Source organism: Ciona robusta, chromosome 2, assembly GCF_009617815.1.
Source record: "Ciona robusta chromosome 2, ASM961781v2".
Classification (NCBI taxonomy): domain Eukaryota; kingdom Metazoa; phylum Chordata; class Ascidiacea; order Phlebobranchia; family Cionidae; genus Ciona; species Ciona robusta.
Genome location: NC_143236.1, coordinates 4841373 through 4867223, shown reverse-complemented (window position 1 = coordinate 4867223; position 25851 = coordinate 4841373). Strand labels below are relative to the sequence as shown.

The following is a 25851-nucleotide window of genomic DNA, read 5'->3' as shown; positions in this document are numbered from 1 at the left end:
TTGTTACGTAAAGATATAAAGAGTATATACGGAAGGTAAAGGCTTACATCAAACGAAATTAGGACCCGGCAAACGATTAAGGTTAAAACTGTTGACAGGTGAACACTTCTCACAGGTTTTATGATGTCATGATTAATAAGACAACGAGTGATGACTGCGTGTTTATAGTGAGTAGACATATTACACGATATGGAATAGTGAATGTTGTAATATAACGTTTAATCATATGTAATAAAGTCAATGTTTAGTTTAGAGTGATATTGTAATATATATTCGTTTAGGCAGTCATATTTTATTCAAATAATACGTATTTTTGTAATTTCGCCTATATATCTAAATATCTAATAAACTATATTATCGTAACAGTACCGTTATATTGTAATAAGGAAATATAAACAATTTTTATTTGTTTTCATATTTTACAGCAATAATTTGAACTAGTTCATTAACAAAACTTTTGATATAAAGAACATGCTGTGACTACTGTTCAAGCAGGTGGAAAATTGACTATTATGAATTATATTCCTCGTTGTTCAGCACTTATGCTTGTGATTTCTATAATCATTGCCGTATTATTATCAACGGGATGCTATGACACAGTAATATCTTTTTACTTCAATAACACAAAATCCAATCAAAGCACTCTACAAAGAAGGGAACTGAAAATAGAAAAACTTCATGGGCAATTCACTGAGCTTTTTAACAAAATCGAAAAACGGCAAGCAGCCAATCATGCACTACATACACCAACACAGAATTTTGGGATATTAATATCACCAGATATGAGCATTAACCCTTTGAGCACTGATCTTGCGACTACAGTTGCTGCCGAAACTGCAGAAGAGCCTGATATATACATTGATGAAGCAAGGGCATGCATGCGGAAAGCTATTGTAGTGGCTGAAAAAGGCAACAGAAAACTCGCTTATAAGCTCTTTAAACACGCTTTGGCACTTAGCCCTCAATTTACTGAAGCGCTTAATGAATTTGGTGAATTTCTTGAAAGAGAAAACGTAATACAAGCTGATTTATTGTATCAGCGTGCTCTTTCGTGTGATCCTGCTTTCACAACTGCTGTAATTAATAGAAGACGAACTGCTCCTCTTGTGGCTGAACTTGATAAAACGGTGTTCGCTGAAATTGACAAACAAAAACGGGAGCTGTATAAATACTCTGCACATCATCCCACATTGCGAAGTGCCATGAAAGAGTTTTATTACCAGCATATTTATCACACCGTTGCCCTAGAAGGCAACACAATGACAGTGGACGAGATACGAAAGATTATCGACCTAAAAATTGCAGTATCCGGTAAGAGCATTGTGGAGCATAATGAGGTAATTGGTATTGCAGAGGCTCTGAAATATATGAACAACACCTTGCTTATGAAGATAGGCAATATAACAGTGCATGATATAAAAAGCATCCACAAGCGTGTACTTGGCTATGTGGACCCTTTTGAAGCAGGAGAATTTCGAACAAACCAGGTTTTTGTTGGCCGACACATACCACCCCACCCAGGGGATGTTGATTTGTTCATGCAGCAATTTGAAGAGTGGTTGAACTCCGAAGAAGTTTTACACCTTCACCCGGTAGAGTTTGCTGCCATTACTCATTATAAATTGGTCTACATTCATCCCTTTGTAGACGGCAATGGTCGCACAGCCCGTCTACTTATGAACTTTATTCTAATGAAAAATGGATTTCCGCCAGTGTCTGTAGAAGTAAAAGATCGGTGGGAGTATTACGAGACACTCATTGCCGCAAATGAAGGAGATATCAGACCCTTTGTACGTTTTATAGCTCGATGCACCTCAAAAACACTTGAAGATTACCTCTTTGCTGCTGAGCTGCCATTTTTAGACACTTCTGGTCCTGATTCCACATCTGGTGAACATTATTCACACTATATTCCTAATCCTAATGATAATGTTACGTGACGAAGGTTTTTTTGTGACAATTGTAACACAAACAATTGTATATTTTTAATAGGTAATTCTATTATTGGTTGTTTTGTTTATTGTTTTATCGTACCACTTCATTATTTCAGCAAGAATGTATTGCGAAAATTTTATTCTTTAATGTATAGGTAAATAAGTTCTATATATATATATTATGTATTTATTGTTTTATTTTTTATTGATGTGGATCTCAGCAGTTTATTTTGTTAGTGTGTTGTATAATGCGTGTGGTGTAATTTCCATCAGAAAAGAATATTGCTGTAGGAAGTAAATAAAGCACTTAACTGAGGGAGAAAAGGGAACTTTAATTTTGTATCAGACATGTTACATATAGTACTTTAGTACTATCTGAAACCTAATAGTAACTTAAATATATATATATATATATTTATATATTGTTATTTTGCTGACAAAGTGCTTTTATTGTTTTAAAAGTTCAATATTTTGCTGCCTTTTTGTGTTATAACATTTTACATTATCCCGTCTTGTGGTTTCCATTTTATTCTGGGTTCTAGTCTTTCGGTTAAGTGCAATCAGTAACTTCTACCAATACTAACTACTTGACTTTGACTCCGTGTGTAGATTTTAGATTAACCATCTTTATGTGTTGTACATTGAAAGAGAAAACACAGTTTTCAAATGTAAAAATATTTAAAAGTATTTTAAATCTAAAAAGTGAATTAAAATTTACCTTTTTAAACTTAACTTTATCTATTATAATATATATATTAATAATAATAATATATATATACATATATATATATATATATTTCCTAATTTTATTTGGACAACAAATTTTCAAGACGATGTAATATTACAGTTTTTACCCATTTGGTATATAATATACTTTATGGTGACAATGAGATGTAACATAATATTTTTTAGTTTTTAGGCTCTTATTTTGCAGTATGAGGTTAGGGTTTCTGCAGCTTCTTTTATTTTTAATTGAAACCTCAATAGCCGAGCACCCACTTCATAAAAAACTTCACACGTGGCACACCCTTAAGCTGCGTGATATGAGACACTCCCGTATAAAAAGAAGTATCATGGACGACGAAATTCCAACTTTGGATCAATTGGTGAGATTCTACATTCATTTCTATTGAGTCATTTTAAAATATAGTAGGGTGTGGGAAGATGGGACACCTTTTCATTCTAATTTATCATCCTATATGGTAGTAAATAAAGAACAATCAAAAAATTATAAAATCGCATTCTCACGACTCCCATAGATCGTTGTTGGTTGTATAAAACACGGTCAAGATTTTTGGATATTAAGTGCTAACGGTGTCCCATCTTTCCCCACCTACTATTATATTGAAAAAAAAGCTGAAATAAATACTGTAAATGTAAAATTAGGAAATTTTACCGGTATTTTTGCCAATGGATTGATTATTACCAACCAACGACATGAATCAGTATGCAAAATTAATTTACATTGCTCATATACAATAGGTACCAAGTTTAATATGAATTGCAGGTTTTCTTTACAGGTACAATTTAACACTTTATTGATACAAAATAAGCGTGATACTCTCTTTGCAACTTGCATACGCCTTTTATTTTAAATAAATATTCAAATGAAACTTTATACTATGCTGATATGTTGACATTCGAATGATGAATAACAATGGTGATTCTCATTTCAAACGTAAAATGTGAATTATCCGGTATCTCGAGTATGCATGTGACACTATATAATGCAAATATGTGATCAATCCAGATTTCATTCAACGCATTCAACAAAACTTTCCGATTATCATTACTTCCCTCACCTGAGGTCTTCGCAATGGGATTTAAAGCGTTTGTTAGTGGAAAAAATGCAGAAGAGGAAATTAGAGTGGACAAGGCAAAAGTGCTAAAGGTAATGTTGCACCTCATGGAGACTTTGTTTGGCATTAATTTAAGAGGAAGTAGTGTTTTAAATATAACTCAGTAAATACTTTTTTGGTTTTTGTGTAGTTGTTTTGTATTCCAATTATAAACACAAAAAATGCATTTTTGTTTGTTTTATGATTAGTTATTAGTTGTAATTATTTTTGACCAAGGCCACTAGGCCTTTAACTAAACACTTCACTTTATCATTACTGTACATGTGTCACGGAGTAGGGTAGACTAAGATAACACGCTAACTGGAAAGTTTGTTGGCTATTTCCAGACAGTGTGTGTGTTCCGATGACTCACTTAAATTCCTGTATTAAATTTTTGATATCTTAGTGCTTTCTCTTCAGTTCATTTCCCACCTTTATTAAATAAACTTTAACGTCTCACTCTCACCCTATGCTAGGTAGATAAAGCCTATGAAGTAAATTGTAAACACACCATTCAAAAAACCATAAAATGTTGTCACATCTGTGATCTGTTTAAACCCTTTTTTTGATGTCTTAACATTCAAGGTATTCTGTAAACTCATGTTTGTGACAGAATCTGAATGACTTTCAAACGAAATTTAATTGTTGCTGCCTTGCTGGTTTTGATTGGGTAATTGCTAGACAAATGGGTTTAGTCCTCAAATTTAATGTTCTATGTTGCTTTGATGGCAAAATGCCTCTGGGTAAAAGCCATGTATTAGTACATAGTACTGATGGGACAAAACGTTGCATACCTTATACAGATTATTGTAATTGGTACATTTTACAGCAAAATGGAGTTGAAGATAAAGTGTTATAAAAAAATGTATATAGGCCTATATATATATTTTTTTGTGGCATACCTCATACAAATTATTATTGGCCATAATTGCTACTTTTTTTACAGCAATTCTGTTAAAACTAACTTATTTTTGTTTAGAACTCCAAAGAAACTAAAATTCAATTTCCTTTAGGGGACGGTTCTCGGCGATTCAAAGTCTCATGTCATTGCTCATTTACAAGACGGCAGGTTGACAGCGAGTATTGATACAGACAATGAAACTTATATTGTTGAACCAATGTGGCGTCACATGCACGCACATGACATTAACGAAGACACCAAGTCAGACATGCTTGTTTATAGAAGGTCTGATGTCAAACTACAAAGTTTGAATGACCCACACGGAGAAGGTGGATTCTGTGATACACATAGGCTAATGAGAGAATTCAGAAACAAATCAAAAGTAAGTTTCCTGCAACGTCTATTTTGGTCTTCGCGTATGGCTTTTATGGTAGAGGGCATTGTACATTCTGGAACTTTTGTTTAAGCAGTTGTTTAACACTTGCTTTTTAACCTTTATAGGTGTAGTTGTTTACTATGGAGATTTTAAAAGATTTTTGACTGTTAAAATTTAAAAAAAATTTAAAGTTTAAAAAGGCATTTTGATTGTTAGATATAAAAAGGTCAAACAAATGTTAATGTAGTAAAATCATTTTATTGCATGGTTACCAAAATTGCTGAGAAAAACTGTTAAACTATACTTACTAAGTTACTACTCTACAGTCATGCCTTAACAGCTCAGAAAAAAACATAACTAATTCCATGTTTCAGCTCAAGCATGATCATAACAGGAATGGTATTGAAGATGAATTAGAAACAGTTCGGCACCAAGCTCGCCACCACAGAGCAAAGAGATCAACTGCTATTCCAAAAATTTGCAAAATAACTCTTGTAGCTGACCACAGGTATTATACACGCCATCACGAGTTTTACATGACTAAACAAGCATACATATTAGGGTTGTTAAACAAACATATATATTAGGGTGGGGAAAGATGGGACAACTTCAGCACGTAATATTCAAATATTCTGGTCCTGTTTTAAACAAAAAAAAAACAGTCTACGTGAGGACACAGTTTTATAACTCTTTGTATTTTCTTTGGTTTCCACTGAATAGGACTAGAAAATAGAATGAAAAGTGTCATATCTTCCCCCGCCCTACTACATACATGTTATTTTGGTGTCAATAATTTTTTCATTTTAGTTTGTTGTTATAACATGCTTGAGTACATCTCATATTTGGTGCAGGTTTTACAGAGAGATGGGAAACAGTAGCATACATGAGACCATGTATTATCTGATCAATCTCATTGAACGTGTCAACCATATCTACAAAAACACGGATTGGGTCACGGATCCTAGCCAACCCAAAGGTGTATACAAAGGATATGGATTTCAAATTGATAATATCACTATACATAATGAGTCTACTGCTGATCCAAGGTTTGTACATTGATAAGTTTTACTTCTTAAGGTGGCTGTACACAGTATCCGGAATTCGTTCGTTTTGTCTGTTTTGTCTAGATTTCGCTGCCGCATGCGGAACTCGATAATGGGTTTGCATACGACTTCGCAAGCGAATTCGCATGCCAGATACTGTGTACAGCCACCTTTAACTGGTTTACTTTTTAGTGTAAAGTTGAGGCAATTAGTTAGTTGAGTTTGGTTGAGCGATGGTGATAGGTTGCTACTACTACTAGTAGGTGACGCTCAGGGGTTGTTTTGCTTCAATTTGTTACGGCATGCGAATCTCCTGACGTAGTAGATTGAACGCTATCCTTAGTCTCGTTGGGTCTTATTCCAATTGTCCTTCTGGAATATCTAGTCTCAATTATTAGGTCGACTTGGCCAGTGTTAAGTCTGTGTTGAAAATCACATTGTTGATTCGTATTTGACCATACATTACATAGATTGCAACAGCGAGCATGACCACTTATTCAACGTACTCTGCATGCCTTATTCAAATAGAATACATACATAAAATAACCCGGTAATTTGTAGAAATGAATATATAGCTTGAACTGCGATATCCTTAAAGGGCATTACTGCACTAAACTTCTAATATAACAACATATACTTGATTTGCGATACAGTCGCGATTTTTCTTCCGGTTGATTTATACAGTGTATATACATAAATGTGATTCAAATGGGTCACTAAATGGGTCAGCAACACGACAAATATAGAATATATTGCATGGTATTAACTCTGATCGGTATTTGGAATTGTATGAGACAAGAAATGTCTCCAAAATATTCCGGGAGCATTTTTTGCAGTTGTTTCCTGTTTGTATAAATTGTAGTTTATTTCCCTATGCCTGTGTAGTCTGTTGGGTGTATGGACAAGCCTTTTATCCAAAAAGTTGTGCACTTCTGTTTTAACCTTTAGTATATTATAAATTTACCATTACTTCTCATCTTTTTTCGACTTAATATTTGTAGTTATATGATTATAACCTTGGTTGTAACTCATGTGAGACATTAAAGTATTTTTATTACTTACCAATTTTTAAGTGATGATTCATACTTCAATTGAACAACATTATTTTTTCGTATCTAAAGAACCTAATTCTGTGACAGGTACAATCAGGCTCATTACTGGTCAGAAGCAAAACAATTACTGGAGGCATTCAGTGAAAAGAAGCGATCTAATTGCCTGTCCCATCTTTTCACATATGTGGACTTTGCGCGTGGATTACTTGGCCTCGCTTATGTTGGTTCTGGGAAAAAAGATGACGTTGGTGGAATATGCACCAAACCATACAATCGTGGGTAAGAAAGGACACGCTAGTGTTTTGTGCTCGGTTCCAATGGTTTAGCATATAAAGCACCTGTCCCTTAACTTTTCTTTAAATGTTTACCTGTATAGAATTTTTTTTAAATATTTTTTTTTTATTCGAAATTTAATATAAACTGGTTATTTGATCTTGTACTATTATTAATTACTTTATTCCTAATTTTGGTTATTGTATTCTGTTTATTATTCGTATGAAACAAAACATTGCCCCGAAGGGTAAAGGGGTTACATTCGTTCATGCATGGTGTATTATCAGTAATGGAGAACCCACACTGCATATTACTTTTCCTCAAATAATTTACCCATTTCGAATTTTCAAAGGAAGTTTGTTTGAAATTGTATACAAACTGGTTTATGTGACCTTATTCTAACATTCCCAACTTTATTCCCCATAGTCCGTTCCACCCTTCTTATTCATTGTATATTAACAGTAATGGAGACCCCACACTTTACCTCAACACTGGTTTAACAACTACTGTTAACTGGGGACAGCGTATTCTTACCACTGAAGCTGACTTGGTCACTGCCCATGAACTTGGTCACAACTTTGGTGCCGAACATGATGAAGAAGGTGCCGTCAACAGTGCTGATAACTGCAGACCTGGACAGGTAATAAGACCATGAATTATAGAAGTGTTTTATTCATTAAGCATGGGGTATTGGTAAGCAGCCATACTGATGGTAGATTTCTTAGCAATGACCAAATGAATTTTTTAGGTATTTTTTTATGAAAACCAAAATTTATCAGCAATTGTCCAATTGAAGCAACTATCATTAGGGACTTGTTCTTGTTTAAGAGAATACACTGTACCACCGCTCTAGATTAATATTCAGACTGTTATGAATTGCAACTTTATAGTAAATATAATAAGTTAAAGGTATTAGACATATTTCTTGATTAAAAAATTGTTTAGCATTTTTTTGTCATGAAGTAACGAGACATAATACTTTTAAAGCGTGAAGATATACTAGGTTCCTGGTCCATAATCTTTACATCTCAATTGATAATCTATAATTTATATCTTCGGCAAAGGCCACAGATATATATATATTCTATATGTAGCTTTTTGGTGTGAGACCAGCTGGGTGTAACTTTACTGGAAAAATCCAAGTCTATAATTTATTCATGCAGTCTACTTTTAACCAACCCATCAGACATTCAAAGATATATTACTTGGAAAATTTTCACCTAAATAGGTTGCCATTTTTAACATTTACCAATTTTTTCAGGCCAACGGAGGAAATTATATCATGTGCCCTGCTGCTGTAACGGGAGAATATCCAAACAATAAAGTATTTTCAGTTTGCAGCAAACGGAACATTTTGCGTTCTCTTAAAAACAAAGCTCCGCTCTGCTTTCAGGAAGAGAAAAACTCCTTCTGCGGAAATTTCCAAGTATGTTGTTGTGTTGTACTGACTTCTATTCTTTATAAAGTACAGTAAGTTTCCAGATTTTCAAATACCTGCTATGTTGCCAACTATGTTCTGTTTTGTAATTATACATGTATAGTAAAGTGGAGAAAGATGGGACATTATTTTGTTTTTTTTTCCCATCTCATTTGGTGGTAAACAAAGAACAGTCAAAGAATTATAAAACTGTTTTCTCACGAATCCCATAGACCGTTGTTAATTGTTTACAAAACGATCGGATGTTTAGATATTATGTGATGAGCTGATAAAGAATATTAACATTATACCTGGCAGTAGAAATAGCAGGATATTTATTTCTTCCATTTGATTTTAGGTTGAAACTCATGACAATGAAACGTGTGACGTCGGATATATAACTGGCTTCTCCAATGAAGATAGATGCTGCTTGTTCAACTGCACACTTAAGCCTGGAGCAAAATGTAGCAACAAGAACTACAAATGTTGCACTGAAGATTGCCAGGTGTGGAAAATATATAAAATTTTTTGATGGCGTTACAAAATTAAAACACAGAGTTAAAATACAAAATTAAAACAAAAAATGGTTATTGTCGGGTGGAAGATGGGACACTTTTGGCACTTACTATACAAACATCCTGATCGTGTTTTAAACAATAAACAGCGGTCTATAGGAGTTAGAATATGGTTTTAGAAATTTTTGAATGTTTTTTGTTTAATACCAAAAAGGACGAGAAATTAGAATAAAAAAGTGTCCCATCTTCCTCCACTTTAATATAACTCAAAATATATTTGCTTGGAGTAGGATTTTACAATGTCTATCCCTGTATCCAATCATTATAAAACTCCTGTTAAAATATTCCATTTATTGCTTCAAGATTGCTGGTCCAACAAAGATGTGCAGAGCCCACATTCCTGGCCTGTGTTTAAAAGATGTTTACTGCAACGGGGTAGATAAAGTCTGCCCTAGACCAAAACCAATGCCGGATAACACAATGTGTGGAGACCTTGGCAGATGCAGAAATGGCGTATGCGAGCCTTTCTGTAGAACTAAAGGCCTTCAGCCTTGCCTGTGTTCGCTGCTGGAGGATCAGTTCTGTTCTCGGTGTTGTGCACCACTTGGGGTCACTGGAGATGAATTGACCAACTTATGCACACCGTATTTAAATATAAGTGAATCGCACTGGACACTGCCGGATAATTCAAGATGCACGCTTGGTTATTGCAGAAAGGTGGGTGCTTTATATCAGCTTTCACAAAAGATGTTATCCTGCTGTTAATGCTTAGTGAATGGAACTTTGTCTAAAAGTTGACATGCTGAACAAAAACATGACCATGTCAGGATAAATTATGAATTTTGTTTTATGTTCTAGTTTTAGTGAGCACGTAAGTTGTGATATAAATCTTTTTTCTTTAAACAGTTGTTGAGCATGTAAGTGGTCATATAAATCTTTACGAACAGTTGTTCTTGTTGCTTTTTTATATTTTTATACTGTATTTATAAAAACAATAGGGAAAGTGCCACAAGCAAACCCAGGATGTTATTGAAAGAGTTTGGGACATTTTCAAACATATTTCACCAGATAAAATTGGGCAACTTCTGGCTGACAATATTGTAGGAGGTGTTCTTGTGTTTTCATTGCTTTTCTGGGTCCCATGCAGGTAAATTTGTGTTATTTTAATTTTTGATTGATCTGTTTCACTTTAAGTAAAGTAATAGTTATAATTTCTGTTAATTGGAAGCAATAAATAAGTCTGTTTGTATCTTTATGTAGTTGATGTAGAAAACTTAAATCTTTTAAAGCAATATTGGCTGAAAGCTATATTTAATTTAAAAGAGGTTGTTTATTAAATTAAAAGTCTAAAATAACTGTAAATTTAATTTTTTATAAACCGCTTCTTTTAAATTAAAAATTAATAAACAACCTCTTTTAAATTAAGAAAAGAGGTTTAGACTCTAAATTAATATTTTAAAATTTCCTGCAGCTGTTTGATCAATTTTGTCGATAAGAAGAGAATAAAGAATCGGCGAGAAGAAGACAAGTGGAGAACACAGCGTGGTAATGAATACACTCGCAACTCAATGGTGTTCAAAGGTGTCAGTGGTAGTTCTGCACCCGTCACCCCACGTATTCGAATTCAGAGAAACAATGTTGCATGGAACAGTGGGCAAGTGGTAAAGGCTGGCTTTGGTGCAAAGGAACAGTGGAAAATGTCTCAAGCGAAAGGATTCAATGTTCGGAAGTAATGCAGAATTTTTACATCAAAGTTTGAATGTTTGATATTAAAAGGGTTTATGTTTGTCTTGAGAAACTTATATTATTTATACAGTATTTTTAAGTTTTTTACACCAGGTATGTTTTTTCAGTAGATCTTGTGAAAATCTTGACGACCTTGCTGATGCTGGGGGAACGCCTAACAGCGATGATGAAGATTGTGCTTTTGCTCAACTTTCTGTACACAGGGATTCAATCCGACCACCTTTTGTACGTTCTGCTGCGGTATCCCATCCCTCCTTTAGCCCCTTAACCCCACCATTGGGTGAAGCTTCATTTGACAGCGAAGTTTTACCAATCGCTGCCTCATCCAACACCGATTTACCCGCGGCAGTGCTTGAGGAAGAAGAGGCTGAAGAGACAATTTCAATGTTCCGGCTTCGGAGTCTCCATAGACAAGAAGCAACAGATATTGCCATGAATATTAACAATTTAGATTTAAAAGATACAACTGTTTAATCATGATCAGAGCCAAGGTCATATACTGATATCCACGCCACACTACATGTAAACAGTTTGTGAAAATCAAAAAAAAAATCACTTTTTACACACATAATTTTACATCCTGTTGTTTTTACGCTAGTTTCAATTTTGCCAGTGTCAGTATTTTCTTTTTATTTCTGTGATGCGCCATGTTCTTATGTGCTGCAAAACTTTCCCGGCTTTGCTGCTAGATTCAATCCTATCAGTTTTTTGTGCCTTGTCGAACACATATGACCACTTTTATTGTATTTTACCTTTTTGCAATTGTAATCATGTTTTAGTTTGCGCGATAGTCTCCCTAAACTTTCCAGGGAGAAGTTGCATTGAATCGTGTAAAATATTTTATTAATTGTACATATGCACTCTCCCACGCCAACCACAATATTTTTTTGCCAACTGGTTTTGACATTCTTATTTTTAATTATGAGTTCACTTATATGTTTATAATGTGTTTGTGCTTAAAGGATATATTTCTACTTCATATGAGATTTGATGTGAGTTCAGCAACGCGATAATGCAGGCTGTAATACACGATCGTTTGATATTTAAGTAATTTTAAAGTTCGTATCTAGTTCAGTACTTTAACGTTTCTTAGTTACTCCTCAAATGTTTCTCTTAACAAGAAAGCAGAGCTGTTAATAATGCGCACGTATCGTAATTACTAAGCGGTAAAAAAGGTGTGAAAAATACATAGTACTCCTCCGGGACCGTGTATAGAGTTGTTAATTGGGCAAGTAGTCGCCATATAGATTCTTTTTAGGCACGTTAGTAAGAACTGGTATAGATCGCTTTTTAAAGGAATCATTTATTTACAGAGTAAAGATAACTTTCCTGGTCGATCAAAAGCGGTTAGTTTTAAATATACCTTAATTAGATCATTTTTCCAACCTTTATTCATTGTTATTATCCATTTTCTTTTATTACAACTTTATATGCATTGGTAAGATACAATATTAATAAAACAATACAAATTGTCATACAGTACTGTGGGGGAAGATGGGGCACATAATATCCAAATATCCTGATCGTGTTTTAAACAAATAACAATGGTCCATGGGAGTCGTGGAGATACGGTTTTAAAATTCTTTGAATTTTCTTTGTTTCCGAATTGGCAAATTTACACCTGTTGTGCGCATCGATAAAGAACTCGTGTGTTTTAATCTATTTCTTTTAAATTGTTGTTAAATTAACAAAGGTATGATGCATAGCGAACTTAAATATTTAAGTTGGCTATGGTATGGACGTACTAATTTGTGGTATCACCCAAAAACTGCCATGTATTGAGTTTAGGAATGTTGGCCAATATGTGGTTAAGTGTCCTGCCTTTCCTTACTCAACTATATGCTGTGCCTTACTAGATACTTGGATAAATACTTCGCTTTTTATAAATAAGAACACGCCACACGTTACAGTTTTGTTGCTGGTTATTTATTTACTAGAATGCGGTTGAAAGAAAGGCCGTATCTTTCGATCGTTGTGTGTGTTCCTTATCTGCGTAAAAAACAGAGGTCACTAAACTAGTTTCACAATGTTTGATATTGTTTTAAAATGGTGTAATAACTTATATTTAATAATTGAACATTAAGTATTGGGCAAATATATTTTACCTGCCATTCCGTTAAGCATTTCAGTTACCGCTCAATCAGGATTTCGAAATCTGAACAATATTTTGTTAAATAGAAAGACAAAGTGTTTGGTTACAATAGCAGCGTTTAGCAACAGTTGTCTAACCTTTAAAGTCAAAATTTTAATGTTCGTGTTAGAAATTGAAATCAAATATTGTTAAGACCATGTTATTAAGACATTGGATAGGTATAAAATAGTTTTAAAATACCCCAATATGAAAATAATGCTTTATTTGAATACTGCTAAAATAAAGGTGAACCGACAAACAAAAAACAGCCTCTCTATGTGTAGCCAAGTCAAGGTTATTTTCATACCTGTTTCATTCTCTCATCATTTTGCTCAGCATCTCATCTGTAAACAAAACAAAAACCGAAAATTAGGCGCGTTTCCATTATTAACAAGACCCATGGATGTACATGGTTACAATATATGTTTGACTACCTCCGTTAGATCTGCGTCTTAGAACTCTACGCCTTCTCCGCATAGAACGACGCTTATTATAAGCCTCGGAGCTTTGTACCATCATTAGCATGCCGAGCAAAATAGCGACGAGTAGTAGCTTGTTCATCTGAAAACATTCAAGTTACTTCAAGTTAATCTGAACTTGCGAACCGTGCAACTAAATTTGTACCAACTTTGTGTCCCTTAGTTTGAAAAGTATAGCACACTTGATAGCCACTGCTATTTAAACGATCTTATAACAATTGAAAGGAAACTGGGTTTATTTAAATACTGCGACCAATTTCCCTAATTTCAATCTGCAGCTGTCTATTATTTCTCATTGAGCAATAAAACCCATGAGAGCCCGATTGTGTTTGCAAAATTCCGGATAATGTAACCATTAAACAAATTTGCCACAAAAAGTTGGAACGTGGGATAGGAAAACCTAATCTTCCTTTTTTCATTGTTTTAGAATTGACGCCACTGCAAGCAACGTTCTTTGTGCAGCGAATTATTAAAATTCCATGTCAGAGTCAAAAGGTCTTCCTTTTAATTCTTTTGTATCATTGGGAAAGGAAACTATAAAAGTTCCGTTTTGTATTGTTTTAGAATTGGTGCGCCTGCAAGCAAAGTACATTCTTTGTGTATAGTAGAATGGGGGAAGATAGGACACTTAAGCACATATTGCCAAATATTTCCAAAATCAAAATAGTTGACGGTATTTGGGTAATACCGCGAACTAGTACTATCATTCTCTAATTAATTGACACCAATTTAATAAAATATAATACAACACACGACGACACGAGGAGTTATTTAGCGATCCGCACAACAGGTGAAATTTCACAAATTTGAAAACGCACAGGATAAGTTGGACAGTTTAAAATCATTGTTAATTTTGATTATTAAGTGTATTATAAATAGGAATATACGTAAATAACACGAAATAACACTGTACGCTTTGAAAATTAGGGCTAAACATTTTTTTCTGGCCCTACTGTTAAAGTTTTTAATATGTTACCTATACATTATCTTATTGCATAACAATTGGCATTGTTTGAACGACAATGGATAAATATTGTATCCTACAAATGTATATAAACTTGTAATAACAGAAAATTGATAATGAAGGGTATTACTACTTTGTTTTTGGCACAAGCCACTTCTTATAAATTAACACCAAGTGCAAATGACCAAATTTTGAATATATTTTCAAAATATTATATTTTTATTAAATCATAATCTTATAGTTGAAAACCCCCTGAGGTATAAATTACTTAATTAAAAGCATATCTTTCAAAGTTTGGCAATGAAAACATACAAAACTACAATGTGGGGGAAGATGGGACTCTACATTAAAAATATACTTACATTAGCAGTATTCTGCAATTTGAAATTAACCTACCGTGTTTAACAGGCTGTGCTAGTTTCTTTGTCATGTAAACTTCATATATATAATGTTAAACCAATATTTTTTGTTGTTTTTATCTCAAATTAAAGTTATAATGACCCCTGCCTATTTTCTTTATGCTGATATCTCAGTATTTTTTTACAAAACTAAAACTAGTTTTATGAGACAAAATCAAACTCTACGAAATATTTAAGGTTGTTTTATGAAGCTATGAAACTAGTTTATTCGTTCGCACACGCAAACTAAAAAAAATCATTGGCTTTACTATGATTTAGCCAGCATTAAAAAAAAAAAACCTTACTATTTCGCATTTTTTTACTTGTTCAAAGTATACTGTCTCTATTTTACATGTTTTTTTTTAATATTTAAAAACACTTATCAGCTTTGACGGGTGTTGTCGTGATAATACTGTCGAATAATTCTGTATCCTAATTTTCCTGATTATCATTAAATGGGGGTCTGTAAAAAGAAAATTAAAAAAAAGTCTCGTCTGACAAAGTGTCCCAACTTCCCCCACCCTACAATTTATTCATTATTTATTATCCTAAAAGTTTTAGGGCTCGCGTTTTTATCTTTTATATTTGTTTGTCACATCTCTGTTTCGGAAATCCCGAGGGTTCTTTATTACGTTACTCGCGACGTCAAGTAACAATCGCTGCGTATTTTGTGTTTATTGCGTCACAATTCGACGTCGCCGATGTTTTTGTTACATCATCATAGTTAAGTCATACTCGTGGTTGCCAAGTTACAAGGCGGTTTGTTCCACGCATGCGGTTTGCGATTTTTATGAGGCCCCATTCGCGTTTTGTGTCGACGCAAGACATACTTCACATTAGAAAGATGATACATTTTCTTATTTTATTTTTTCCCATTTGATAGCCACATCCTCACAACTCCCATCGGCCACTATTAAATGTTTAAAACGCGATCAGGATATTAGGATACTATGTGCCAAAGGTGTCCCGGTGTCGCGTAAGTCTGGTTCCCATCGGCTACTGCGCATGGGTAGACACGGTACATTTTTTTAGAGATCTTTAAATCTGGTTCCGAACAAATCATATACATGTTTTTGTACAGTTTATTCTATTAAATGTAAAAATGTAAGTTTTGGCCCCTCCTTTTTGTTGTTGCTCGGATAACGCGTGTGTTGGGGCAGAAACGCGAACTTTTTTATAAAATCAGCCGCCCCCCACAGTAGCTTACTGCGACTAGTATTAATAATGGAAATGTTTTCTTAATAAGACAGAAATATTTAAACTTTGGTGAGGGAAAATTTCAATATAAAAGCTGATAAGAATGCTATTGTGAATGGTGCGAAAACAGAGTGCTGACAACTGCTAAATTTTCGTTTTAGTAAAATGCATTTGTTTTAGGCTTTTAAAAGCAGCCTTGCTAATAAGAGAACCTGCTTAACAAAAAAACATCTATGTTTACGACCCATTGTGGTGTGCAGATGTAGAGCTTGCTAAAAAACAGCACAACCTGTTAGCTTTTTATTAATATGGAACGCTTCACGATTTTGCGTGTCATCCTTGCGCAGGGGCCATGCTAATTGCTCATAAAACATCACGAGAGAAATGTCTTAAAAACATCTATTTCTATGACTCACTGGAGGTACTTTCCCTCAGCTTCAGCAAATCGCATTAGAAAAACATTATCTGATCGAAAACACTTCATAACATTGTAAATGCTAGTTTAGTGCTGCATACGTGTGGTATACACATTTTGAAGATCATAGATAGACATCAGAGGTTGTAGCTGGTGCTTTTGACTATTGTCTGCGTGTGTAAAATCTGCGTTTTTTTATCTTCGATTATTTATTTTTAGAATGTAATCTGTGAATTTAACAAATGTGTTCTTTAAACGAAAATAACGATTGCGTTCGAACGCAATCTGAGGATGTTTCTGCATCCACATCTAATGATGTTCAATGGGGGCACTTACCTGATGAGATTTGGTTGGAAATTTTCAAACGATGTCCCCAGTTGACTGTTATGTTCAGACTCAGTAGAGTCTGTTCGAAATTTCGCTCTCTTTCTTCTGATCCAGCAATGTGGAGACACATTGATTTAAATGAGTGGGAAGAAACCGAGTTAAATAAAATTGTTATCGATGATGAAAATCCCACTGCATTGAATGAAATATTGCCAAATCATCCTACGATTTTAAAGTCCTCTCAACTATATGCCTATGTAATGCCGAAAGTAATGAACCATGTTAAAAAGCTTACGCTGAGTCGGTATTACAAGGATTTTACGTTAAACAGTTTTGAAAGGTCCCTGCTATGCAAGTGCGCCAACCTCACCTACCTCAACATGGGTTTCTGTGAAAATGTCAACTTGTTTTCCCTCCAAGAAATTTGCCATAGCTGTCCAAACATTGAATGCCTCACAGTGGAAGGATGTCGGTAATTGCTCTCTGTATAAGCACTGATTCATAAAATGTTCAACTTGTTTTTATATAAGTGTTACAACACTTGTAGGGCTATTGTTTGGCGCAGATATTTTCACGATTCCCAAATACAATTTACACGTACTATATATATATATATATAAAAGTGGGAAGATGGTACACCTTATCGTTCAATTTTTTCTAGTAGTAAAGAGAGAACATTCGAAGAAATATAACACCCTATCCTCTCACTACCATAGACAATTGTTAGTTTGTATAAAAAACAATTATAGTATTTGGATATTATGTGCTAGCCTAAAGGTGTCCCGTCTTCCCAAACCATACTTGTCCCTTCAATTAGTGCATGTCCACTATGTCCACAATATTCAATTCACTATGTCCACAATATTCACTACATAGTGGACATAGCGGACATAGTGGACAAAGCGGACATAGTGGACAAAGCGGACATGCAGGGACCCCACCCTACTTACCTACTATATAATATTACATTTACAACATTATTGACATGTACTTTACAGGAATGTAGACGATGCTTGTATGAACACCATCAGTAAACTGAATCGACTTATTACGCTAGACATTTCTCACTGTGCTGGTGTTACAGATATTGGGATCCAGTATCTCACTAATCTATCTTCATCATTGCTTCACTTCATGGGGGATGGTGTACTGCATATGTCTGACAGGTAGAGAGTTTAAAACCAGAATAATTCTATTTAAAATAATATATTGGGATCTAATTTAATACTAACTTGGTTTGTTATCTATCTATATAAAAGATGTGGGCCTAAAATAATTTTACACTGTGTCTGTTACTATGCTACAATTGAATAACCCGTTAAAGAGAAATAGCTAAATGGCAAAACGCCATCTTTGTACGGCTGGTTAGCTTTCTGTTATTCTAGTAGTAACTATGCCATCCAATTCAAATGCACTGTCTCAATTGAATTGTTAGCTTGCCATACCAACTTTCTCTGACAATGTAACGTTATTCTGTTAACGAACCTTTAAAACTTATTTAAACAGTTTATATATTCTTTAATAATGCTGTGTGTAAATGCATAAAACTCTTCATTATTACCCAACTACAAAATAGTAAAACTTCACAACAAATATTTAAAGGGGAGTTTGCCACTTGGTTGCAACACACACGAAGTTAGAAACTTTGGTTCTTGATGGAGAAGAATTAAACGATGTTTCGATTGAAGCAGCAACACGGTGCCTTGAAAACTTACAAACGTTGCATATTTCTTTCTGTAACCAACTTACTGACAGAAGCATTACAGCTTTGTTTAGGAAAACAAGGTGACTTAAATAATTTATATTTTTTAAGTTTTTAAAAAATCTAAAAAATGCTGTGTTTTTTTTAGATTTTTTAAAAATTCTTAAAAATGCTGTTGCACACATAGTTGTTAAACATAGGGAACTTTATTAATTATTTAAGGCAAATGCAACCTACTTTGGCTCTGTTGGTTTAAAAAACACCTAAAGGTTCGTCCGTTTTGTCTGTTTTGTCCGTTTTGTCTGTTTTGTCCGGATTTTGCTGCCGCATGAAGAACTCGGTAATGGGTTTGCATACGACTTTACAGGCGAATTCGCATGCCGGATACTATGTACAGCCACCTTAATCGTCAGCTACTTCATGCTTAAAATTGGGGTGTAAAAACATATGATGTCACCTAGGTTCAAAAATTTGTTTCACATGCCATCCTATGCACTCCTAAAACTGGGCATTTGTTTACACGGCTTGTTTTTTAGTTGAAAGGTAGTTTTTATTTGTTTTCTATATAAAAATATAGCAGTTTAGTTTATGAAAAAGTGAAGGTTTTTTTAGGTTAAAACGACTTTTCATGAAAAAACTATCATGCGAGATTACAACACCAGTGTTGAAGCAGCTGTTTCTGTATGACACTTTGAAATATCTGGTTGAATTGACGCTTACCGATTGTGACGCTGTTGTGGATTCAACTGCATACGTAATTGCTGAAAGGTAGAATTGTATACGATGGGTAATTTGTTTGTATTACAATATAAATATATAATGTTCTGTATAACAGTACTTACAGTTTTTAAAGAGATTGTAAAATACGGACTTAGTGCAGAGAATATGCTACACATAAGTCCCTTTAAAAACCTTTTTTTTTTTTTTTTTTTATTTAAAAAAACTCTAATTTGTAACCAATGTTTTTTTACAGGTGTCCAATTTTAAAATTGTTAAACTTGAACTGGTGTTGCGCTTTAACTGATGAAGGAATTATAAGGTTAACCGACACATGCAGGTTAGTTTAAAGGAAGTTTTAGGTCACTTTCTAGTAGAAAGTATTCAACACAGTTGTTAAAGTGTCGAACGACCAATAGGGCTATAAAAATATTAGATTTATAGGGCTATAAAAATGTTTTTCTAGCCACAAACTTGATTGACAAGCGAAATCTTATTCTCCATAAAACTATACCTTTAAATGTCACCAACTGTTTAAAATAAGTGTAATAACTATCTTTAAAAATAAAATAGAAAAATTGTAATAACTTCTTCTTACATCCCCAGGCAATTAAAAAGGTTGCATCTTGTTGGTTTACCTTTCCTACGTGGAAGCTGGATAAAAGGACTTGAATTAAAACTTCCTAATCTTTGTTTTCTTGACCTTTCCGTTTGCAACATGATAATGGATGTAGACGTGATAGATCTAGTGCAGAGGTTTATATTTTAATATGAATTAATAATTAAATATCACTTATTTATTCTTGAATGGCATGGTAACCACTGTCATTATAACACAGGTGTTCTGTTTTATGTGCTTTGTGGTGCCCACTTGCGAGTTACCAACTATGTAATTTTGTGCTTTTTAGATTATTATTTGTTTGATTTTTAATGTATTCTGGAGAATGTTACAACTCATTTGGGACCACTGGGTTTAGCAATTACTGTTAAGTGTCTTACTCAAAGACACAGACACCCACACTGGTACAAGCATCCAGCCTCGCGCTTTTTACCTCTGGGCTGTCAACACAATTTGATTCCAATTTACCATAATCAAATGAGTAATCAATTTATCAAATCTACTATACTATATTCATATAAAACACGTATAGCTCTAATTTGCATTTGGTAATTTTATAAGCACCCATAGTCTGTTCTGTAACAAAGAGTTTATGGCCAGTGTTTATCAAATAGTGTTGAAACATTACTTTTTTTCTTTATATCTGTTCTATATCGATGCAGTTTACTAGGTGACTTTAGGCCAGAGGTGGACCTTGTCCTATTTCTTTATATTTTCTTTATATTTTCTTTATATTTTCTTTATATTTATTTATAGTGTCCAGCGCCGTGGCAAAGCGGTTAGCGAGGTTGCCTCTAACTCAGAGGTAATGGGTTCAAGGCTCGACGTTGCTACCATTGTGGGCATATGTGTCCTTGGGCAAGACACTTAACCACAATTGCTTCAAACCAGTGGTCACAAATGGGTTGTCCAAATTATTAGTCATACATAATAAAATTAAAACTCCCCCCAAAATAATTACCTACAAAGTAACATACATGGTAACTTCTAACTTGTAAGCTGGCACAAGGTGTATGAAACAGAACATTCAGGTTATAACGACTGTCTTTTCCATTCATTAAGTTTCATTCATTAACATTTTCGTTCATTTTTCTGTATTTTTTTTTGCAGAAAACCTGATTTAACAGCTTATACTTACTACCATGAAGAAGTTGTGTATAAGAAAGATCTGAAGTTGTACCAGGTCTATATAACAGAGGGAAAGCAAGGTGGAAAAACTATGAGCATCAAACAACCCCAATGTGCTGGTTCACTTGGTTCAACTGTGGATTTCTAATTTCTTCTCCATTTATTGTTTATCGCGTTATTCTGCTAATTTATTGCTACTGTTTGACATATTCTTCTTATTTTCACATTGATCAGTAAAACTTATGATACTTGCTTAAAACTTTTATATTGTTAAGCAAAATGCAGGTTCTGCGGTACAGTCGTTCTCCTAATCGAGGAATAGGCCTACCTGGTTCAGGACTTAATGCTGCTCCCAATGTGGTGAATATGTCCAGTAATGCTTCAGTCATACCCAGCAGGTTTGCCAACGAATTTGTGCGTTTTGCGCAATGTTGCTGTCGCGATAAGCTAGTGTCTGTTCAATATTTATAAGTGTATATTTAATAGACCCACAATAGATTCTATTGTGTTCAGCATTTCCGGTTGCCTACAGTAGCCTTTGGTTATAGTGAAAGCAAAAATCTTTGGTCAGATTTGTTAGTCGAAGCAATGTCTACACTAAGCGTATGTATTGGAAAAACAAATATTTTCAGATTAAAGCAGCGAATCATGATATAGTAGGGTGGGGGAAGATGGGACACCTTTTCAGTCTATTTTCTTGTCTCATTGGGTAGTAAACAAAGAACATTCAAAAAATTATAGAACTGTATCCTCACGACTCCTATAAACCGTTGTTAATTGTTAAAAACACGATCCGCATATTTAAATATTATGTTCTAAAAGCGTCGCGTCTTTCCCCACCCTACTGTATAGAATGCGCATTACACATAGTATATATTTAAACGTAGCACACAGAACAATATACAGCAGTTAAATATACAGTTTTCGCTTTTGTCAGTCGATACTCAACTTGTCATCAAATGGGAATGGTAGTTATGGCGTAGCTTTGATTCCAAGTATAGTAGATTTGCATACGTCGTGGAGAAGTATTGGTTTGAACAGTTATTTATTTATAAGTATAGTAGGGTGGGGGAAGATGGGACACCTTTAACACAGATTTTCCAAATAGCCCCCCCCCCCCCCCCCCCTACTATAAATGTTATTCAGATATGTTAAAAGTTACCTTATCCATAGGTTCTTTTGCGTTGGTGTATACTGCATTTGCACCTTAAGTTGTTGTAGGACACACGTGTTGGGTTATCCCGTGTCGTAATACATTTGTTCTCATTGACATATTGGTATCGGGCGCAAAGCTACAAAGCTGCTACGCATGCACGCAAAGAATACACCGTGACGTAATCGACAAGGTATACGATTTCAAAAGGCCGGAAACATACGAATAACGAGGAAATAACACAAGCGCGTGTTATGGTACCTGGCTTATTATAAACGTTTAATGTATTTTCAGTTTATCTTGATACATAAGCAGCGATGTTATAGAATATAAGTAGTTAAAAAACACATTATATGAATATAGTGAGGTGATTTTGACGTTACTCAGGTATAGTTACAAATAAACCGCGTATATAGTTTAGTTCAGGTTTCTGTTGTTAAATATAGACGGAAATAGACCACTACTGTATCGATTTGCAACAATTTATAAGCCGATAGTTTAGTGTCATACATAGAAAAGACCACAAAATAAAAAACGTTTAGGCCTATAGAAGGTGGGGTAAAATGGTACATGTTTTTATTTTATTTTTTTCCGATTCATTTATTAGTTACCAAAAGAATATTTAAAAAATTATACGTGGCCCCGAAACTGTAAAATATTGTCCGGCGCCGTGGCGTAGTGGTTAGCGCACCTGCCTCTAACCCATAGGTAATGGGTTCAAGGCTCGTCGCTGCTACCATTGTGGGCGTATGCGTCCTTGAGCAAGACACTTAACGGCAATTGCTCCAACCCAGTGGTCACTAATGGGTTGTCCAAATTATCAGCCATACATAAAAATATCCAAAAAAAATAATCACCCACAAAGTAACATACTTGGTAACTCGTAAGCTGGCGCGAGGTGTACACCCGTGTGATAACGACTGTCGTTTTCCGGCCACGCGAGGATAAAGTAAGTTACATTCATTCTTCATTCATTCATTGCTGTTAATTGTTAAAAAATGACCTAAAAACTTGCTAAAGGCACCCCTCTCCTACCCGACGTTTCTATACAAACTAAACGAAAAGGTGGTATATACTATAGTAGGGTAGGGGAATAACGATCTATGGGAGTCGTGAGGATACGGTGTTATAGTTCGATAAATGCTTTTTGGTTATTACCAAACGGGACGGAAAACTATACTAAAACGGTGTCCTATCCACCCCCCATCCTACTATATTAAAGCTAGCGTTATTTGGGAAAAGTGTTTACCCAACAACCAAACGTCTTAGAAATCTAGAAATAGATTCACGACGTGTGCGTCAATTTATAAATCAAACTATTTTCAGGTGCTTAGATACATTGTACATATAATTATTTTTTCTGAAATTTGCAACATGCGTTCCAGAAGAAAACCAACGGCATTTTTAATTGTCACTGTTGCAGTGGTCATATTAATAAACTTTTCGTAAGTAATTGTAACTCAGGTTTAGCATGCGCGGTAGCAAATTATACTACGAGACAAGCATATATAGGCACCCTATGCGCATACAATGTTTAAAATGGCAATTCTATAATGTAAAATATAGCAGCGCCAGCAATACGTCTACGACTTGTAATTTATTAGCCTAAACATGTCGTTGTATAGTATCGTGGGGAAACACAGGATACCTTTGGCACTTAAATATCCAAATATCCTTATCGTGTTTTAAGCAATTAACAACGGTATATTGAACTTAAGCAATTAACAACGGTATATTGAACTTAAGCAATTAACAACGGTATATTGAACTTTAAACATTATTTTTTTACTATACCAAATGGGATGGGAAAATAGAATGATAAGGTGCCCAATCTTTCCCCACCCTACTATTATCATATTTTAGTTTCTACATACGTTGGTTCCCTATACCTGGTCGGATCATTACTCCGAAGTTCACAAAACCCGACAGAGATACTACAACAACAGAGATTACGGCGCATCTTAAAACAGAAGCAGAGCAAGTGGACCATTACAGAATTACTGTGATTCGACCACCACTTCTTACCTACAACTGCTCAGAGTCATCAGGTTTGAGCTATAAACATCATCATATTGTATAACAGCTTTGTAAAAAATTCTTTACTTTACAGAAAATGTTGTAATGTGTTTAGTCAATTTTATGCTATCCTCTTCCACAAATTTTGCACTGAGGCAAACTATCAGGGAAACAGTTGGTACATTATCTTTCCTAAATGGTCTGTCGATAAAAAATGTTTTCGTCGTCGCAAAATCAACAGAAGAAAATGTAAACACAAAAATCTTGGAAGAATCTGATGCGAATAAAGATATTTTGTTTATTGACCACTTTGATTCATACAGGTATTTAATGAACCCATTTTTTTAGCTGGTGACAAGTAACATTTTTTTGGTAAAAAATAAATGGGAGTGTATGAAACAGAATACCCGTGTTAATTATAACGACTGTTGATTTGTTGCTCCGCCACGCCGGGATAATAAAGTCGCATTAATTTATACAATTGTGAAAATTATATGCTTAATCAATTATATTTCCTCATACTTTAACTAGTGGCGTGTTTTATTCGTTACATATTTATAGAAAAATCGTGTACAAGACTCTCGCCATCCTGCAATGGTCGTCGGAAAATCTACCTCCAAGCTATTTCGTAAGTAAATCAGATGATGACGTAAGGTTCTCAGCAAGTGAAATGTCAAAACACATGCTGCATTTACTTAACCCTGGTGCCAAGGAAATCATTTCAATGGAAGATCGTTTAAGACGCATAGAAAACTTTCCGATTCTGTGTGGTCACACATTGTTAATAAACCCACGTACCTGCCGGGATCGTAACAGTATATACTACCTCTCGCCAGAAGAATACCAGTTTGACTTTTTCCCTGACTACTGCAATGGTGCCATGTACTTGATGCCGGTCAGTACAGCAAAACGACTGTTTCAACAGGTTCGGGCTGAACAAATTATTAGAATGGAAGACGTTTGGGCTACTGGTATATTAAGAAGCAAACTTAGCGAGAAAGATCAAATTGTTAAACGGGAACCAGCATTCGCAACTCACTTTCCTCATTTGAACACATCGCAACTCCAAGCTCGGACGATAAAGTTCCATCAAGCACAACTTAGAGAGATAAAGAACTACAATTTGTCATATTGTTGCTAAAATTATTTCGAATTCGAAATAGTTAGCCAAATATTAGCCTTAACCCCAGTTCCCAATTGATTGTGCTTCGCCATAGGACCTTACCAATATCTAATGGATTAAAGTATTAGTAGTTTTATTACTAACGTATCGTGGAACACGCTATGCAGACCAGAGTCTTATATACGGACTCTGATACAGACAATATATAATCGTAATACATTTTTTATTCAACTGTTATAAACATTCTTCTACGAAATTCGTTCACATCTGTGTTTTAAATGTGCGTATAAAAATATGTATGTATGGGAGAGCTCAGTATATTTTTGTGAAAATGGTAAATTGAACATATGAACATGGGTGCGTTTTGTATAATGAGGGTAGGGAAAA

At 34.6% G+C, this 25851-nt stretch overlaps 4 protein-coding genes, 1 long non-coding RNA gene and 1 pseudogene across 8 annotated transcripts; 4 read left to right on the top strand and 2 right to left on the bottom strand.

Annotated features, from left to right (window-relative positions):
* Positions 1-39: 39 nt before the first annotated feature.
* On the top strand, positions 40-2846 carry LOC149740416 (protein adenylyltransferase FICD-like). The gene has a single exon (XM_089871812.1). It carries the CDS (start codon positions 513-515, stop codon positions 1938-1940), a length of 1428 nt encoding a protein of 475 aa, XP_089727938.1. The 5' UTR covers positions 40-512; the 3' UTR covers positions 1941-2846.
* Positions 2847-2869: 23 nt separating this feature from the next.
* On the top strand, positions 2870-12137 carry LOC149740415 (ADAM 17-like protease). 2 transcript variants are annotated; one of them, XM_089871798.1, is made up of 13 exons: positions 2870-3040; positions 3685-3825; positions 4786-5055; positions 5424-5557; positions 5901-6095; positions 7232-7423; positions 7880-8057; positions 8679-8843; positions 9193-9339; positions 9713-10066; positions 10348-10496; positions 10821-11078; positions 11206-12137. In XM_089871798.1, exons 1-13 carry the CDS (start codon positions 2870-2872, stop codon positions 11567-11569), a joined length of 2718 nt encoding a protein of 905 aa, XP_089727924.1. In that variant the 3' UTR covers positions 11570-12137. The 2 variants fall into 2 exon arrangements, with proteins under 2 accessions (XP_089727924.1, XP_089727923.1); XM_089871797.1 differs by having other exon boundaries at positions 11203-12137.
* Positions 12138-12985: 848 nt separating this feature from the next.
* LOC149740414 (uncharacterized) lies at positions 12986-14360 on the bottom strand. Its single transcript, XR_016384363.1, has 5 exons — positions 13855-14360; positions 13661-13787; positions 13534-13570; positions 13201-13250; positions 12986-13084 (listed from the first exon to the last, which is right to left on the bottom strand). It is a non-coding gene; the product is annotated as an uncharacterized LOC149740414 (long non-coding RNA).
* Positions 14361-16566: 2206 nt separating this feature from the next.
* On the bottom strand, positions 16567-16625 carry LOC149740413 (U6 spliceosomal RNA; annotated as a pseudogene).
* A 117-nt stretch (positions 16626-16742) lies between these two features.
* Positions 16743-23297, top strand: LOC149740412 (S-phase kinase-associated protein 2-like). Of its 3 annotated transcripts, none has more exons than XM_089871810.1 (8): positions 16743-17478; positions 18005-18172; positions 18609-18791; positions 19321-19476; positions 19682-19765; positions 20032-20181; positions 20801-20948; positions 21155-21295. In XM_089871810.1, exons 1-7 carry the CDS (start codon positions 16922-16924, stop codon positions 20913-20915), a joined length of 1413 nt encoding a protein of 470 aa, XP_089727936.1. In that variant the 5' UTR covers positions 16743-16921; the 3' UTR covers positions 20916-20948; positions 21155-21295. The 3 variants fall into 3 exon arrangements, with proteins under 3 accessions (XP_089727936.1, XP_089727937.1, XP_089727935.1); XM_089871811.1 differs by having other exon boundaries at positions 16745-17478; positions 20801-20849; positions 21155-21297; XM_089871809.1 differs by lacking the exon at positions 20801-20948 and having other exon boundaries at positions 16750-17478; positions 21155-23297.
* Positions 23298-23614: 317 nt separating this feature from the next.
* LOC149740411 (beta-1,3-galactosyltransferase 5-like) lies at positions 23615-25816 on the top strand. Its single transcript, XM_089871826.1, has 4 exons — positions 23615-23770; positions 24189-24373; positions 24436-24664; positions 24903-25816. Exons 1-4 carry the CDS (start codon positions 23700-23702, stop codon positions 25480-25482), a joined length of 1065 nt encoding a protein of 354 aa, XP_089727952.1. The 5' UTR covers positions 23615-23699; the 3' UTR covers positions 25483-25816.
* Positions 25817-25851: the final 35 nt, after the last annotated feature.

What these genes read in the sequence shown, in the direction of transcription:
- LOC149740411 (XM_089871826.1), top strand. Translation starts at nt 23,700, where the DNA reads ATGCGTTCCAGAAGAAAACCAACGGCATTTTTAATTGTCACTGTTGCA. An exon ending in GTCATATTAATAAACTTTTC is followed by an intron (nt 23,771 to 24,188) that starts GTAAGTAATTGT and finishes ATCATATTTTAG; the next exon opens with TTTCTACATACGTTGGTTCC. An exon ending in CAACTGCTCAGAGTCATCAG is followed by an intron (nt 24,374 to 24,435) that starts GTTTGAGCTATA and finishes TTTACTTTACAG; the next exon opens with AAAATGTTGTAATGTGTTTA.
- LOC149740415 (XM_089871797.1), top strand. Translation starts at nt 2,870, where the DNA reads ATGAGGTTAGGGTTTCTGCAGCTTCTTTTATTTTTAATTGAAACCTCA. An exon ending in ACAAGGCAAAAGTGCTAAAG is followed by an intron (nt 3,826 to 4,785) that starts GTAATGTTGCAC and finishes AATTTCCTTTAG; the next exon opens with GGGACGGTTCTCGGCGATTC. An exon ending in GAGTCTACTGCTGATCCAAG is followed by an intron (nt 6,096 to 7,231) that starts GTTTGTACATTG and finishes ATTCTGTGACAG; the next exon opens with GTACAATCAGGCTCATTACT.
- LOC149740412 (XM_089871809.1), top strand. Translation starts at nt 16,922, where the DNA reads ATGTGTTCTTTAAACGAAAATAACGATTGCGTTCGAACGCAATCTGAG. An exon ending in CTCACAGTGGAAGGATGTCG is followed by an intron (nt 17,479 to 18,004) that starts GTAATTGCTCTC and finishes TGTACTTTACAG; the next exon opens with GAATGTAGACGATGCTTGTA. An exon ending in GCATACGTAATTGCTGAAAG is followed by an intron (nt 19,477 to 19,681) that starts GTAGAATTGTAT and finishes GTTTTTTTACAG; the next exon opens with GTGTCCAATTTTAAAATTGT.
- LOC149740416 (XM_089871812.1), top strand. Translation starts at nt 513, where the DNA reads ATGAATTATATTCCTCGTTGTTCAGCACTTATGCTTGTGATTTCTATA.